The sequence below is a fragment of the Tyto alba genome, unplaced genomic scaffold (genome assembly GCF_018691265.1).
Source record: "Tyto alba isolate M040663 unplaced genomic scaffold, T.alba_DEE_v4.0 Super-Scaffold_6, whole genome shotgun sequence".
Taxonomy (NCBI): Eukaryota; Metazoa; Chordata; class Aves; order Strigiformes; family Tytonidae; genus Tyto; species Tyto alba.
The window spans coordinates 19,904,903-19,919,943 of NW_024881327.1; the positions used below are offsets into that span (position 1 = coordinate 19,904,903).

The window sequence follows — 15,041 nt, forward strand, 5'->3', positions numbered from 1 at the left end:
TTCCCCTTCTTTCTAGCTCTGAGCAAAAAGTGCTGGTGGTGGGACAGGTGGGATGGTCTAGAGGCAGGCAGGCATGCCCGCTGGGGACAGGGCTGAGGTGGGGCAGAACGAGTTTTCAGATGTAAGCTGATCACAGCATGAGCCTGGGGCTGGCGGGGCTTCCTCTTACAGGTGAAAGGTTTTGGTGCGGTAATGAGCCTTGTGAGCAGTCTTCATTCTTCTTCCTGCCTTAAATCACTGCCACGTTAAAAGTAGGCTCCTTTTTTTTTCCCATGCCATTCTTACCCATGTCAAACAAAGCTGTTTTATCATGAAGTTGAGCAAAAAAAATAAAAACCTTTAAATGATTTCTTTCACGGGACATTGTACAGATAGTTTAGTATTGAAGATAAATGAAAGATCAGGATCACTTGTATCTCTGTGTCTCAAAAGCTACCCTGTCCTTCTATCTATGCCTGTCAGTTAGAGAAGGCTGACACGTAGCCCACAGATAATACGTGCATGAGGAGCATCTTTTTGATCTCTTGTTAGGCTGCAGGGCTGGCACTAGGAGATTTGAGTGCTGTTTCTAACTCTGCTCCCTGCGTGGTGCTGGGCAAGCTCCCTGGGACGCTCTGGAGAGCAAGCAGCACGCCAGGGTGTTCCCCTTCAGGGCTCTGGGTTGGAGCCTGCTGGGAACTGATTTTCTCCTTGTCTTTTCCCGCGTGAGCCCAGTGAGAGCCAAGTGGCTGCATTTGCAGTTGTGGGACTTTGGACTTCTCTGAAAAATAAATTTAAAAACATCATCCTTTTCACTATGAAAGATGGGGCAAGTGAAATCACTGGACAGCTTTTAAAAATGGAGAGTGCTATATTGTGTGCCTCTGCCTAACTAGCTGTCCTATCTCCCAGAGCACTGGGAGGCTACTTCAGTTACTTGTATTCCAAATTACTGAAATGCTGTAAGTAATATATTCTGTAATTAATAGACCACACTGTCATGTGGGATTAATAAACCCCACTGACATGACAACCCAAGTACTTGGAAATATTTTTTTTTCCTTTTTTTTTTTTCATTTTAAAATATGGAGGTGAATAGGAAAAAGATGGATAGTGATTTCATATATTTAGAAAGAAGGGGTTTTTTTCCTGGTCTGGATTGAAGTTTTCATTGTATTTGCATTAATGCATTAAATTTAGTGTTCTTTCTTCATAGTAGAGTGAATAAAGATGCCACACAAATGTAAAGTTGTTTCATGTGTAGACTTTATATTCCTGTACAAATGTCAGTATTGCACATATTTATGCCTGCTAATTTTTTTATTGCAGTAAGAGTTTCTTCCAGTTAAACTTCATGTTCCTACAGAATTTGTTTCTGTTTGTTGGTTTTGTTTTGGGGATTTTTTTTTGGTTGTTTGCTTGGGTTTTTTTGGTTTTGTTTTCTTAAATAAACCGTGCAAGAAAATTCAGTTAGAAAAACTAAGACCAATGTTGTAGGAGACGAAAAGTACATTTTGACTTTGTTTTTTCTTCATGACATATAGAAATGGAAAACGTAGGATTGTATTAGGGCACCTAGACCATCTCAAACTATTATATGCCATAGGAAGGGAGTCAAACACTACAGTTAAGCAGATGGTGTTCATGAGTCTGTCTGTGTAACACTTCCTACACCACAGAGTGGGTGGAGGGATGGGGGTAGACTGCTCTGCACGGGCACAAAGGCTCAGATGCTGCACCAGAGACAGTGCTGGGTTGTCTTGCACCAGCTGTTGATGGGTCAGGTGTGAGTGTTCCTGCTCGGAGCTCAGCTTTCCCACACTGTTCCTGCTTCCTTCTTTCAGGCTTGTCTCTGGCTTGCTGCTGTGGGATCTGCCATACCCACAGTCCTACTGAAGTTCTCAGGGCTGCAGGGGTACTTGTTGCAAGAGGCATTTTGGAGCTCTGTAGTTTATTCAGAGAGGCTGTCCATCCCCACGGTAATATACCTAAGGATGTGAAAATGTGAAGAGGATCTGATCAGTAACTAGCTGATCCATGCAGCCATCCTGAGTTGATCCTTCCAGCACATGTTGATCTGTGAGGATGCCGATAAGCATATCCTACATCACATTTACATCCTGGTAATTCAAAGAATCTACTGAAAAATGTCTTGCTGTACTTTCAGGACTCTTGCCAGTACTTAAAATTACACTGACTTTTAATCCTTTACTCAGTGTAGTTGCAGTACAAGAACACAGTGAAACTTTTGCTAGTGGGAAAACAATGTAAAAGCTCTTTGTCCAGAAAACACTAGTGAAGAGGTGGTTACCAGTAGCCTTTACAATTGTAAGGCTGGTTGTTAACTGTAGCATTACTGCGACTGCAAACAGAAAATACTTTCTGGTGATTTTCTGGGGGTTAAATGGTCACACAGTGACCCTTCTTTCCTGATTTTCAGCATCTTATTTGTCAGCTAAAATATCTGAATTCTTTTCCCAACACCGTGTTTATACATAATTGCATTTTATATGCTTAGAAAGGCTGCATTATTTTTCTGTGCCCAGAAGATAATGAGAGCAATCCTTAAGAGGAGGTGAGATGATCTAAGAAGAGTCTGTATTTTCAAGGATGGTTCCTATAATAAGGCTCGCTGACACACAGATAGTGCCTGTTGCCTCAGGACCATATGACAGTGGTTGCATCATGCATCATGCAGGGTTAGCACGGGGCTTGCATCAACAGGGGGTAGTGAACAGGCAGAGGTGGCGGTTCCTGCATAGTGTAAAGGGTATAGCCAGAAATTACAGGCTCACCTCCCTGTTTTGGAGGACTTGAGCTACTTCTGTCCTGTCTCCAAGCCAGTGAGCCAGGCAGCTGTAACTCTGGGATCCCCCTTTTAACCCTTTTTTGAGCTGCAGTGTTACAGATAACAGTCAGTTAACTCCCCGGCCCTGGGAAGGGTCAACTGTGACTTTTGTCATTGCAGGAGAACACCTGGTAATTTGAAGGTAAATACTCAATCCCTTGATATTGTGTGTAGGTAGTGGTATGTACTGTGTATATAATATGTACATAATATACAATATAGCTGTGGCTAACATAAGGAAAGTTTCTTTTTTGCAAATATGTGAGTAAACAAACAAGTTCAGCCCACATAAGTCATCAGACCGAGAGTGATAACTCACTGGCCATCTGTTTCTCTCTGCGACATTGTTTTCCTTGCCTGCTTTTCGGATATAAAAATGTATCACAGAGAGCTTGAGCTTGGCATCTTCAGATAACTCAGTTGTCACAGTCATCCTTGGGAATGATGGGTGATTATGTTTTGTTTCTGACCATGAAAATCATGATATCCAAGAAAAAGTTGACTTCCAGAGAAGTCAAGCAAACCATGAACTCATACATGAATTATGAAGATGATTTATCCAGTTTGTCAGAATAACGATTTTGTTACTGGAGTTATTTATTTTTAATCTAAAACCAGTAATTACAGCTTTGGGTAAATGTGGAACACTAGCCTGTGCAGGAATAGTTTCCAACATAGCTAAACATAATTAAGTTTCTTTAGGAGCATTTACTACCCAATAACTTGCCTCCATCACTTGGGAGATGTTCCTGCTTGTAGTACCTGCAGTAATTTGTATTCATGTTGCTGAATATATCTCCATATCTGACTCTAAAGCTACACATCCGGTTTTGGAAAGCATTTGTGCAGTTCTTTCCATTAAATGTGTGTGGTGTCACCTTTTTTTTTCTTTGAAAGGGCAAAGATTGTCTGAACATTTTCTTGAATTTATTCTTGGTTTTGACCACTGAATTTTCTCACAGTTGGTAAGCTCAGGTCTCTTTTCTTAGATGTTATTTTGTGAGTTAGAAGGCTTGAATTTCTTACCTAATTGTTCAGAGGTGGTGGAATATTGTTATTAGAAGATGGATATGGTGAAATGTGTGTTTCTAGACATGTCTCCTCTCAGTCTGTCTGCTCTGAAAACACCAAGCTTTGCACTGTTTTTCAAGGCGTAGCAATCAGGGAGAACAGAGTTTTCTGAAGTGGTACAGATAAATAGGAATCCGTTCAGACACCCTCTGAATCAAGATCTTACCACTTTTGAAGTGGCCTGCTCAACCTCTCAGCTTGCTAAAAAAGGAATCTGCATTGTTGTAGTCATGTGCTCAGAGATCAGTGTTCTTGTTTGTTTTTTTGTGGTGTTTTGTTTTGTTTTTAAATAGTGAAAAAGTAAAATGTGTTGTAAACTGCTCTAACTGGTTACACTGAAACAAGAAGTAGAACTAAATATTTAAATGAGCAGTTGATAGCATACAGTTATGAAAAAAAAATTACTTTTATAGTGTCAGTGGTCTATGTCTCATTAAAATTGACAAGAAGTCTTACTCATCAGAAATATGTGATTTAAAAAATATATATTAATACTGAATCATCAGTATTCTTTTGCAACTAATGGGCGGTTGGTTACTTAGTTGAGGACAGAGAACACTAGTAGTTTTCTTTCATACTGAATTTTTTTTTTCTTGGACAAACCAGGCTGACTGTAGTTGATACTGCAAGCAGTGTGAGTCAAGGCAAGCTTGAACTGTGTTTGTGAGTCATTGCTTCTGACTCCTAGGAAATTCTGTGGACCTCATCTCCTCCAACAATGAACTACCTACTTATCAGGGTTCTTCTAGGGACACTTTTGTAGCTGCACACTTTACTGAAGCCTAGGTGCAGGCTACAACTATCTGGAGTTTGTTCTTGCTTGTTTTACAGGGGTAAGGAGTCCAATAGACAGGCAGAGATCACTATGTATCTTGCATTGATTCCTGCCATGAACAGTGAGGATTAAACACCAGGAGCACTTTTGCCTGCCAGGGCTATGTCCAGCAGTGCCTGTTCTCCAGCATACTTCAAAGGCTTTCTCCTGCTTCACTGGCCTAAAGCAGTGAAGGCAGGGCCTCTGTTTCAGAAGACCCCCGTCTGCTTTCAAACTGTGGAGAGCCAATACTGCCTGGGTGACTGAATTATTGAGGCATGTTCTGTGTGCTAGTCTGGCATGTTATAAAAGATGTCTGTGACCTGTAATCGTAGTTTCTGTGATTGTTTAATGATTGAAGAACAATAATTCTTCTGCTTACCCTCCTTTGCCTTTCATCCTCCTCCATCCCACCTTGCCAAAAGCATGTGATGTTCCCAAGCTTGCTGTAACCTTTCAGTCCTTTCCTGTAGCTGGAACATTTCTGTGAGCAGGCTTTTCCTCCTGTGAAGGTACCCAAATAACATATCTAGAAGCAGAGGATAGCAGCTTGTCAAACTTGCATGTAGTCACAGCAATGGCAGTTTCTGTGGGCTGGGCTACTCTGATTTTCAAACTGCAGTAGCCTGATTCTTCAGGATCACCAGTGATTTAACCACTCACTCACTGCTGGCTGGAGCACTTGCTTCCATTAACCACTTCATCTAATTAAAGAGTTTTTTAACTCTTGGTAACTTTCATGAGACAGTAAGTCCAAAAGCTCCTCAGACTGCAGACATCGCTGTGGCAACCAGTTACGTTCCTCCTCAACTACACAATCTGTAAATCTGGACGGGGATGTTTCTGTGGATGTCTGGTGGAACAACTGGCCAGAAGTTAGTATGGACTGGGCTTGCAAGACCTTAAGAGACAAGCAAACCAAACACAAGTTCTACAAAATGAATGTAAAACTCAGTTTTCATTGAGTTTAAGATACCCAAATGAGGAAGAAGAGGCATTTAGTGCTCAGGGTGGGGCAGGGGCTAGAAATAAAACTCCTACTACCCTGTTTACCTCCAGGGGAATGCAAGTGAACAGGAAAGCTTGACCACCTACCAACAGTTTTGAACACAAAGCTCATCACTTCCAGCCAGGGCCTGTGTCAGTGGCAGGGCACCACTGTGCTTGCCTGCTGCCTACACTGCAAGCAGCTCTCATAGTTTAAGCTGACAGTGCTTGTCAAAGCTGGTAGTCTAAACTGTTTGTTTTGTTTTGTTTTGTTTTGTTTTGTTTTGTTTTTTACCTATCTTGAAAATCCCATCCTCCTGTCTAATTACCTGTATCTGTTGAGAAAAACTGCAATGGAGAAAATGCCTGTTAGTTTATGGGATAAGAGAGGATGAAACAGGTGTCTCAATCCTCATTCCTTTTGTGTGCACTGGAAGGCTCTTGGCAGAAAGATAGCTGGATTTCCAGTGCAGCAGGGAACCATCCTGGCTTCTATTGAAATAATTGGGCAGATGCTACAGAAGATTATGCAACAAAACCTACATGTTACTTTTAAGTGGCTGCGTTTTTGATAATTGCTGTAGGACCATTTATTAGGTAAATAATTAGTCTTTCCAGATAAGAAGTAGGACACAATTTACACTGGAGAGATTTATGAGGGCTAATATGTATATATTGGCAGCTGTTTACAGCACTAATTTGTGTGTTTCATTTAATTTCTGAATTTTATTTCAAAAGCTTCAGACAATGAAGGATTGAGAATATGGTGGCTGAAAGCAAAGAAACTGAGAAATGTATTTGAAAAGCCTGCATATGATATCCATTCCTTTTATAAGGAATATTTCCATTATGACCTCCTCCTGCTTTGTATTTAACATTTCAAAGAACTTTGGGGGACTCTCTGTAGTTTGTGTCTTCATGAAGGCAGTAGCCAAGGATTTAAAGTATTGTCACTGCTGGTCTGAAGCTGAAACCTGCAGGCGGTTTTAATCTTGGGTTGGAAGGGGGGGTGGGGGTGAGTGTTTAAACCCAGCCTTTTGTGTTAAGATTAGGAGTGCAAGAGGATAGACTTAAGGGGTGTTAGTGAGTTTTTTCACTAGCAGCTCAGTAATAGCATCAGACTTTGGAAATACTTCTTTCCCATTCTTTGTTATTTCAGTAATTACTATGTGGTGGGTAGAAATCCATAAGGGTTGTGTTTTTTTTAAGTACCACAGCAATGATATGGGGATGTGGGCAATAAAAAGAAGTACTTGTTTTTATAACTTTTTACTCCTTTGACAACTGAGGGCACTTTAAATGCCTTCTCAGATATTCTGTCATTGTTTCAGTCCTGGAAGTCTTTGTTTATTTTGTCTTGATTCCATCAGCTGGGGTAATAGTAAGATCCATCTTTGGAGAGGAAGGAAAACAAAACCAGTTTGGCACTAGCATCATGCTCTGACAAATCTAAAATCTGCCAGTTGTGAAGGCAGGTTGCCTGATCTACCTTATGTCTCAGAGTTGGAATGGTTACCAAATTTCCCCCCGTCAAGAAAAAGATCAAAGGCAGGTCACTGAGCACTTGCGTATGGAGTTTCTTTTACTTTGTTAGATCCTAATAAATGTTTGTCTTGAGTATTTGTTGATTCATGGAATAGCTGGAGGTAAAGAGCACTTGAAATTTTTATGTATAGTAACACAGTGACTTCTTGCAAGTGTTTCTTAGATGAGCACCATAACTAATAAGATTTACCACAGTTGGCTTGTGTAGGTATTGAGTTCGGCTGAATAGTGATCAGTTTTAATAAAGACTAAAGACTTTCTAGCTCTTCATTTTGTACATGATTCTTTCAGATAGAATTCTAATGCTTAGGAAATATCACCTTCACGTAAATTGACTTGCTTAAGACATTTGCTTCTTTTGAAAAAGTTCCTTTTAGATTTCCAGAAATATTAAATATAAGTGGTTCTCTATGCCTTACAAAAATTCATTATAATATGAAAAGCATTTTGAAAGAAACCTTATCCTACACCAATGCCATTCACATGCTTTAAAGATTGTAAGCACGCTTTTCTGGAGGGAGGAGTATGCTTTTCAGAATTATAGAGGAGACTTTATTTTTCTAATTTGATTTTAGTTTACTTAATTTCAATATTTCCACTTGGCTCTTGCAATGCTATTCCTTTGTAATAAAGGACGTTTATCTTCATAACATCTACATGTCTCACTTGCTCTCAGCCTTGATTCTGGTAAGAAAGTTGTAGGCTGAAGAATTCACACCAAGGACTGTTCTTATACCCAGTGTGACACCTAAGTGCTATGTTAGAAACATTTTGCTAAGGTGGGGCTTTGAGTGCTGCTCCCTTCTGTTTAGCTCTAAAGACAAGTTAAAGATCTTGCACTGGCCTTCAGAAAATCTGGGAAGTAACAGTGTTCTGCCAGATTTAAGCTCCTCTTCATATTAAAAAAAAACAATTAATTAATAACAAAGCATCCAACAGCCACCCAGTAATATAGAAAGATATATAGAAGAAAGTAGTAGAACTCCCTGTGGTTGATACATTTGTTTTAACATATTGCACTGTTATGTAGGGCATCACTTAATAAGACAAAAATTATTTTGTTGGACTAGTCCCCAGCTGAAGAATTTAACTTTCTTACAAGGTGATAGGAGAAGTTTGAGATCCAGTGCTATAAAATGTTTTTTCTTGTTCCTCTACTAGAATACAAAAATCTCTGCACTCAGGAGAAATGCTCAGAACAACTTCTACAGAGAGGCAAGCGCAAGTGGTGCCTGCATAAACCTTCATCTGAACAGGGCAATGGGAAATTGTCTCTGGGTGCACACAGGTGGGTAATGTCAGATCTTCAAAAGCCAAGCAGAGGAATAGGCAGGGTAGCTGTCCCAGGAGGGGAGTATTTCTTCTGATGGGCACTACTGCGGCATCAGAAGAGAACAGAGAAGCTCCAGGGTCCCACTGAAAACCAGTGACTAAAGAGTACCACCTTCATGGGAACAAACAGACTCTGCAACACTGCAGTCTGGTCCAGAGAACATGCAGGCTGATAGTTTTGAGTTGGTTTTGCAGAAGCATTTGGGTCATGCATGTGTTGAGTCACCTAATTTGTGTCTGTGTTTATGACTCCTCTCTAGAGTTTTTTCCTGCCCAAATACTAGTATATGCCAATGAGACAGCCTCAGAATCTAACACTGTAATAAAATATGCAAGAAGGAATTGAATTACTTCTCTGTAAGGTGATGAATCAGTGCTTTTTCACTCTTGGGTTTGTGTCATGCTTGTATTCTCTTCAAACTGATGGGTGGGAACCATACATTTTCAGTGCTAAACCACTATTTTGAAAGCCTATTTAATATAGACGGAACTTCATGCACATATGGAAGTAAATTCATGACAAGAGGTTGTTTACAAAGGGTGGAGTAGCCTATTTTCAGGCCTCCCAACTTTTCTAAGGCTTTTAAGATCTCTGCCTGTTATACATGCTATATATACACATCTATAAAATATACTCACTATATTGCACAGCTGTATAAGCAAGAATTTTGAGAGGGAGCTTAGTACTGGGTTGTTCAGCAAATGCTCTGTAGAGTTATAGCAGCTGCTGGGATTTAGTTCCCTTGGTATGCTGCTTCGGTTTTTAGGACTGCCCACCAAATATGTTCATTGTTCCATTTGTGAACATGCTTGCAGTGCTTTGTTCAGTTTTGTGTATGGTGAGTAGATCTCCTAGACAAGAATTTAGAGTTTGAAACTAATGCTGATAAATAATAGCCACGCAACATGCAAAACACTGCCCGCTTGCTATGGGCCAAGGGCTTTCTTTTCTTTCTCAATGGATTTTTCCTTTAAAGACACTTACCCGACACACAGAATCTGCTTGTTGTTTGTGTTGCTGTAGCACCCAGAAGTTTCACCAGAGCCCAAGGTCTGCTTGTGCTTGGTGCCATCTTTGCAATCTCATAAGGCGTTACACGAGCCTAAAGCAGAAACACAGGCTCTGTGGAGGAATGGGAAGAGACACAGAGATGTGTGAATTAGTCTTTAAAAAGATAATGTGTAATGGCTTCTATTGCTGGTGGGATCTACATTGGCTACTTACTTCTTGTTCTCTGTTTTTTCAACTCTGAAAGCAGAAGGATAGGCTTTCTTCCTAACTTACAGTACAGCTGGCCCCCATATATCAGTATGTTACTTAAATACCAGGGTTCTAATGATATGTAGCTCCAGTGGAAAACAAGAAAGTTGAGGCCAACATTTGGGCACATCTTTTACTACTACATCCTTTGGAAGAGCAGCCAGTGAATGAATTGAGTTGCTGTAATTCCACTTCTCCAAATTTTTGAATACTATTATATATAAGAGGTTTAAAAAATGCTTGACTGTGTGAAAACCTGTGCAGAATTCATGGCTTCTCTGCCTCCCCAGTTAGTTTTGTACTCTGAAGGAGTTACAAGCCCAGCTTCCATCTGTTTTAACTAACTGGCTTTGAGTCAGTGATAATAGGAGAGGAAAAGCATGCATCAAAGTAAAGACTGTGTCCTACAGCCTATGTTCCTTTTGGTACTCTGGTACGTTTTTCGGTAGTCTTGGGTGCCCAGATTTAAACCCCTTCTGCATCAATTGTCTTCTGTGCAGAGGAAGCACAAATGCAATCAGAAGATCTGGCACGAAAAAAACAGGGGAGCTTTTCTTTTCATAATGGAGTCGGGTTTTTCTTAAAAGTAATGCAAGTTAAAATAAATACCACAGCACATAAGCCAGCAAAATGAATCGGTGAGCTGCAGCATGTGTTCAGCAGCAGTACTGCATTCCTGTCATCACACATTCCCAAAGCATAACAGTGAGAGAAATATGATCCGAAACTAGTTTAAGAGGTGCTGTAATTAAGCCAGGATTACTACCATAGTACAATCTGATAGCGTTCTGGAGTTAGGTTGACGACTTGCTTGTGATAAGGTCTGAAACATTTTCCTTTTTTTTATATTTGGAAGTTTTTTCACTTACACCTTTGCCCTTGGGATTTTTTCTTTCCCTTTTTGGTGAAGTTGCTCAAATTCTCTCTCTCCAAGGAGAGAGGGTCATCTGAGCAAGCCCAACTTTTCCCTTGCCAATAAATCAATCCATCAAGAGAGGCTGCCTTAATTTTGTGACCTGGACCACAATCATAGATTACAAGTACTTGGCTTCTCCTGCATATTTGAGTAACAACAAGTACTAGTGAGAGGTGACAAATTAGTAGTGTTAGTCTCAGAAGTCTAAGGGCTGCTGTGAAAGAGGATGTGCTGCATCATGAGTTTTCTTCTTTGTTCTTGCCAGTATATCTGATTACAAAGACCTGGAAGGGAAAACTAGTGCTTCCTACAGCCAAGGACAGTTGCAGCTTGTTGCCAGACCTCCTTAATCAGTAAGGGATTGGACAAAACCATCTTTTTTTAGAGTCTGAGTTCTGCACATTGGTACTACAGAGACACAAGAGTCCACACATGAAAATGGTGAGTTTATGCAGTGGATGATTTTCTCCCTTCATGGATTTATTTATTAATATTAGAAATGCAGGTAATGCATTTTCTCAGGAAGGCTATTATGCAGAGCTGTAGATCTAATAAAACCATATATTGGCAAGGCCTGTGATGATACGCCTGAGTCTGGTGTTTTTCCCAAGTTCTTAATTACATCTTTTCCACCTCTTCTTGTGCTCAACTTTCCTTCCCCCTCTCCTACTTTACCGCTTTTCAACTGCTTGTACTACAGGCTTTTTTCCCCTCTTAATTTTCTATTTATTCCTTTCTGCTCTTCCTCTACCACTTTCACAGGCCCTGCATTTCCTTTCCAACATCTTGCAGCATCTTGCCTCCACCTTTTAAAAAGTTACAGAATTTGATGGTTTTGCTTTCATATGCCACAAAATGACCCTCTTCTCCCCGTTTTACCTGGCTGCCAGTGCCTGTGGCCTTCATTAGGGCAAAGTCTCCCCTGTCTCCCAGTAATATCAACAATATTTGTAGTCTTTATTTCTGAAGCTGGAGACTGGAAAAGGACTCTTATCATAGACCTGCAGAGTGAAGCCACAAGGCTTTGTGCCAAGCACTCGGCACCTTGACGGTGTCGGTTCTTCTGGTGGTGTTGGGTGCTTGTCAGACACGAGCTCAGCTGACAGTAATAAAATGAAGCCCTTTTAATTGCCTCTGTGAGGCAGCCAGTTGACTATGTGCAAGAGGCAAGTTAGTGACAGAGTAAGGGAGAACCCAGGCTTTGAATGCATAGTTTGAAAGACAATGATTTTAGAGGTGTAGCTTGTCTTAGCAAAGAGAGGGATTGCTTTCCCCCCTGCGTGTCCAGTTATTTTGCCATTTTTATTTTAGTGTTTGTCTTGCATGCTTATTTCATTTGAAAACCTCATGCAGTCAGTCCCCAAGCCAGTCAAGCTGAGGCGGTAACACCAGCCCACCCTGCTACTGAAGCCTGCTGCTCTCCCCTATGGAAACTTGTTTGTCATGGGGAGGAAAAAAAGAGAAGCCCCAACTGAAACTTGAAATACCACATTACATGAGAGCAATTACCATGTGTGCACATGCGCACAAGCATACATGCACACACACATGCAGAGAAATATATAAATGTACAGCTCACTGTATTGCACTCCGATTCAAAATTATTATTTTTCAATTAAGGAATATAAGCCTCTGAAATGGAAGCTGGGACCCTTGAGTTTTAACGATGTATTTGCCACTGATTTGCTACACTCTTCTGGGCCGGTTATGTCCTTTTATTTTTCCCATTTTCCATCTATAAATTGGGAACAGATCTGCTTAGCAACTAGTAAGTGAGTGTTCATGAAGATCAAATGCAACAGATATCCTTAGTAATATTTGTTTTCTCACTTTGTGAATGAGAACACAGAAGATTTTCAGACGTTAAGATTTTTAATTGCTTCTCCAAAAGCCTTCAAGTACCCTATGAATTTGAACCAAAGAAAGGTTGTGACTGAGTGCATCCTCAGCATGTTTGCTGATGACACCAAGCTGTGTGGTGCAGTTGACACGCTGGAGGGCAGGGATGCCATCCAGAGGGGCCTGGACAGGCTTGAGAGGTGGGCCTGTGGAAAACTCAAGTTCAACAGGGCCAAGTGCAAGGTCCTGCACTTGGGTTAGGGCAATCCCAAGCATAAATACAGGCTGGGCGAAGAGTGGATGGAGAACAGCCTTGCGGAGGAGGACTTGCGGGGTGTTAGTGGGTAGAAAACGGACTGTGAACCAGCAATGTGTCCTTGCCGCCCAGAAAGCCAGCCGTATCCTGGGCAGTATCAAGAGCAGTGTGGCCAGCAGGTCCAGGGAGGGGATGCTCCCCCTCTACTCTGCTCTGGTGAGACCCCACCGGCAGTGCTGTGTCCAGCTCTGGGGCCCCCAACATAAGAAGGGCATGGACCTGCTCGAGCGGGTCCAGAGGAGGCCACGAAGATGACCAGGGGGCTGGAGCACCTCCCTTATGAGGACAGGCTGAGAGAGTTGGGGTTGTTCAGCCTGGACAAGAGAAGGCTCCAGGGAGACTTTATAGCAGCCTGCCAGTACTTAAAGGGGGCTACAGGAAAGCTGGGGAGGGACTCTTTATCAGGGAGTGTAGGGATAGGATGAGAGGTAATGGCTTTAAACTGAGAGAAGGTAGATTTAGATTAGCTATTAGGAAGAAATTCTTCACTGTGAGAGTGGTGAGACACTGGCACAGGGTGCCCAGAGCAGCTGTGGCTGCCCCCTCCCTGGAAGGGTTCAAGGCCAGGTTGGACGGGGCTGGGAGCACCCTGGGCTGGGGGAAGGTGTCCCTGCCCATGGCAGGGGGGGTTGGAACTAGATGGTCTTTAAGGTCCCTCCCAACCCAAACTATTTTGTGATTCTGTTATTTTTCCTTATTCCTAGCAAGCTCCACCAGAATATTTCCATAGTTCTTTTTACAATTAGGCAAAACTTTACCACCGTGTAATGGGTAGGCAAAAATATTTGTAAATTTAAGCAGAATTTCCCAATGGTTTCAGTCAAAGAAAATTGGTCCTCCTCACCCCTGTTGGAACTATTGGATTAAACAGCATATTTTTTTTTTATTTCAAACTGTGCTTATAAGGGTACTGTAGCCTTGTTCACCAAGCAGGACAGCCATTTGTTGCTGGGATCTCTTCTTGCCCTACCCTGCTCTAACATAGATGTACGAATCCAGACATTTATTTTCTTTCATTGAAAAAAAAAAGTAATTTAAAATGTCTAACAATAAAATGTTGTGGGTTTTTTTTTAAAGCCCCCAAATTTTAGCTTTCAGTTCATATGAAGAAAATTAGTTTATTTCAGTTTGGCCACTGAAGCAAAAAATCAATTACACTCATAGTTCTAGCCCTTTTTCCAAAGAAAACAGCCAAAACTTAAACTTGGTCTTTAATTATATATTTGATTCATACCAGTAACAACACTTGACTTCAAACAGTGCAAAAGCAGGAGGAGACTTGCTCTGAATTCCTCTCTTCAAAGAGAAGAAAGTCTTTCAGATACAATGTCAGAAAACTTTAAGCTGAAACCAAACAAGGTAACTGTGAGAGGACTGATACAAGGAGTTTTAGCTGACCACAGGAACAATTTCTTAGTACTGAGAGGAGGCCTCCAAAATTGCTTTTAAACAAATCTCCCCACATTTGGGAAGAGAAAGTTGAACTTGCTAGATGGATTGCTTATTCCTTTCATTCCCTTCTCCCCCCATTTCAATAAAAAAATAACTTTTCATAGTTGTAGGAGCAAATTATTATTATTCACTTAAAATTATCACACAATGAAAAAGCATCCTGTTATCTGTGCCCAAAACTATGAAGTAGTCTGATTCCCACAATCAACAAGCAGAAGATAATATGTGTTAATTGTATGTAATGTATTACTCTCATGACAATTCCTGCAAGTGTACAAATTAAATCAATTAAAACTACTTGAAAGACTTCTGTGCACTGTCACCGGTTCATTAGTCCACAGCAAATTGCTCAAAAACAACTGGGATATGTGTGCTTTACCCAACATTTGTATAGCTATCCCCTGTTTTTTTATTTGATGCTTGTTAGAATAGCTCTGAAACTAGGCTCAAATATTTTTAGTTGGCAATAATTATGCAGAAAGCCAGTATAAGGATCATTGTGGTCTTGTTTGTGTGTATGTCCCTGCTTTGTTCTGTCTTTCTACTACTTCTTGACCTAATTTTTCCTCCTCATTGCTTATTCCTATTTGTCTCTTGTCTTGTGTCCTTTTTAATGGAACAGATCTAGGGCTGTGTCTGGACTAGGAGAAAGGTTGAGATTAGTTCAGCTGTAGGTTGAAG

At 41.0% G+C, this 15,041-nt stretch overlaps 2 protein-coding genes across 5 annotated transcripts in view; both read left to right on the forward strand.

Moving 5' to 3' along the window:
- The window catches only part of LOC122154871 (storkhead-box protein 1-like), a 68,134-nt gene extending 56,957 nt beyond the window's left edge, over positions 1-11,177 (forward strand). For both annotated transcript variants that reach the window (XM_042807789.1, XM_042807790.1), the window contains 2 exons: positions 8,406-8,532; positions 11,019-11,177. In XM_042807789.1, the coding sequence (XP_042663723.1) occupies positions 8,406-8,532; positions 11,019-11,103 (212 nt within the window). In that variant the 3' untranslated portion in view covers positions 11,104-11,177. The remainder of the gene's footprint in view (positions 1-8,405; positions 8,533-11,018) is intronic.
- STOX2 (storkhead box 2) overlaps positions 1-15,041 on the forward strand; it is a 148,010-nt gene that overhangs the window by 56,708 nt on the left and 76,261 nt on the right. The gene's annotated exons all lie outside the window — the stretch shown is intronic.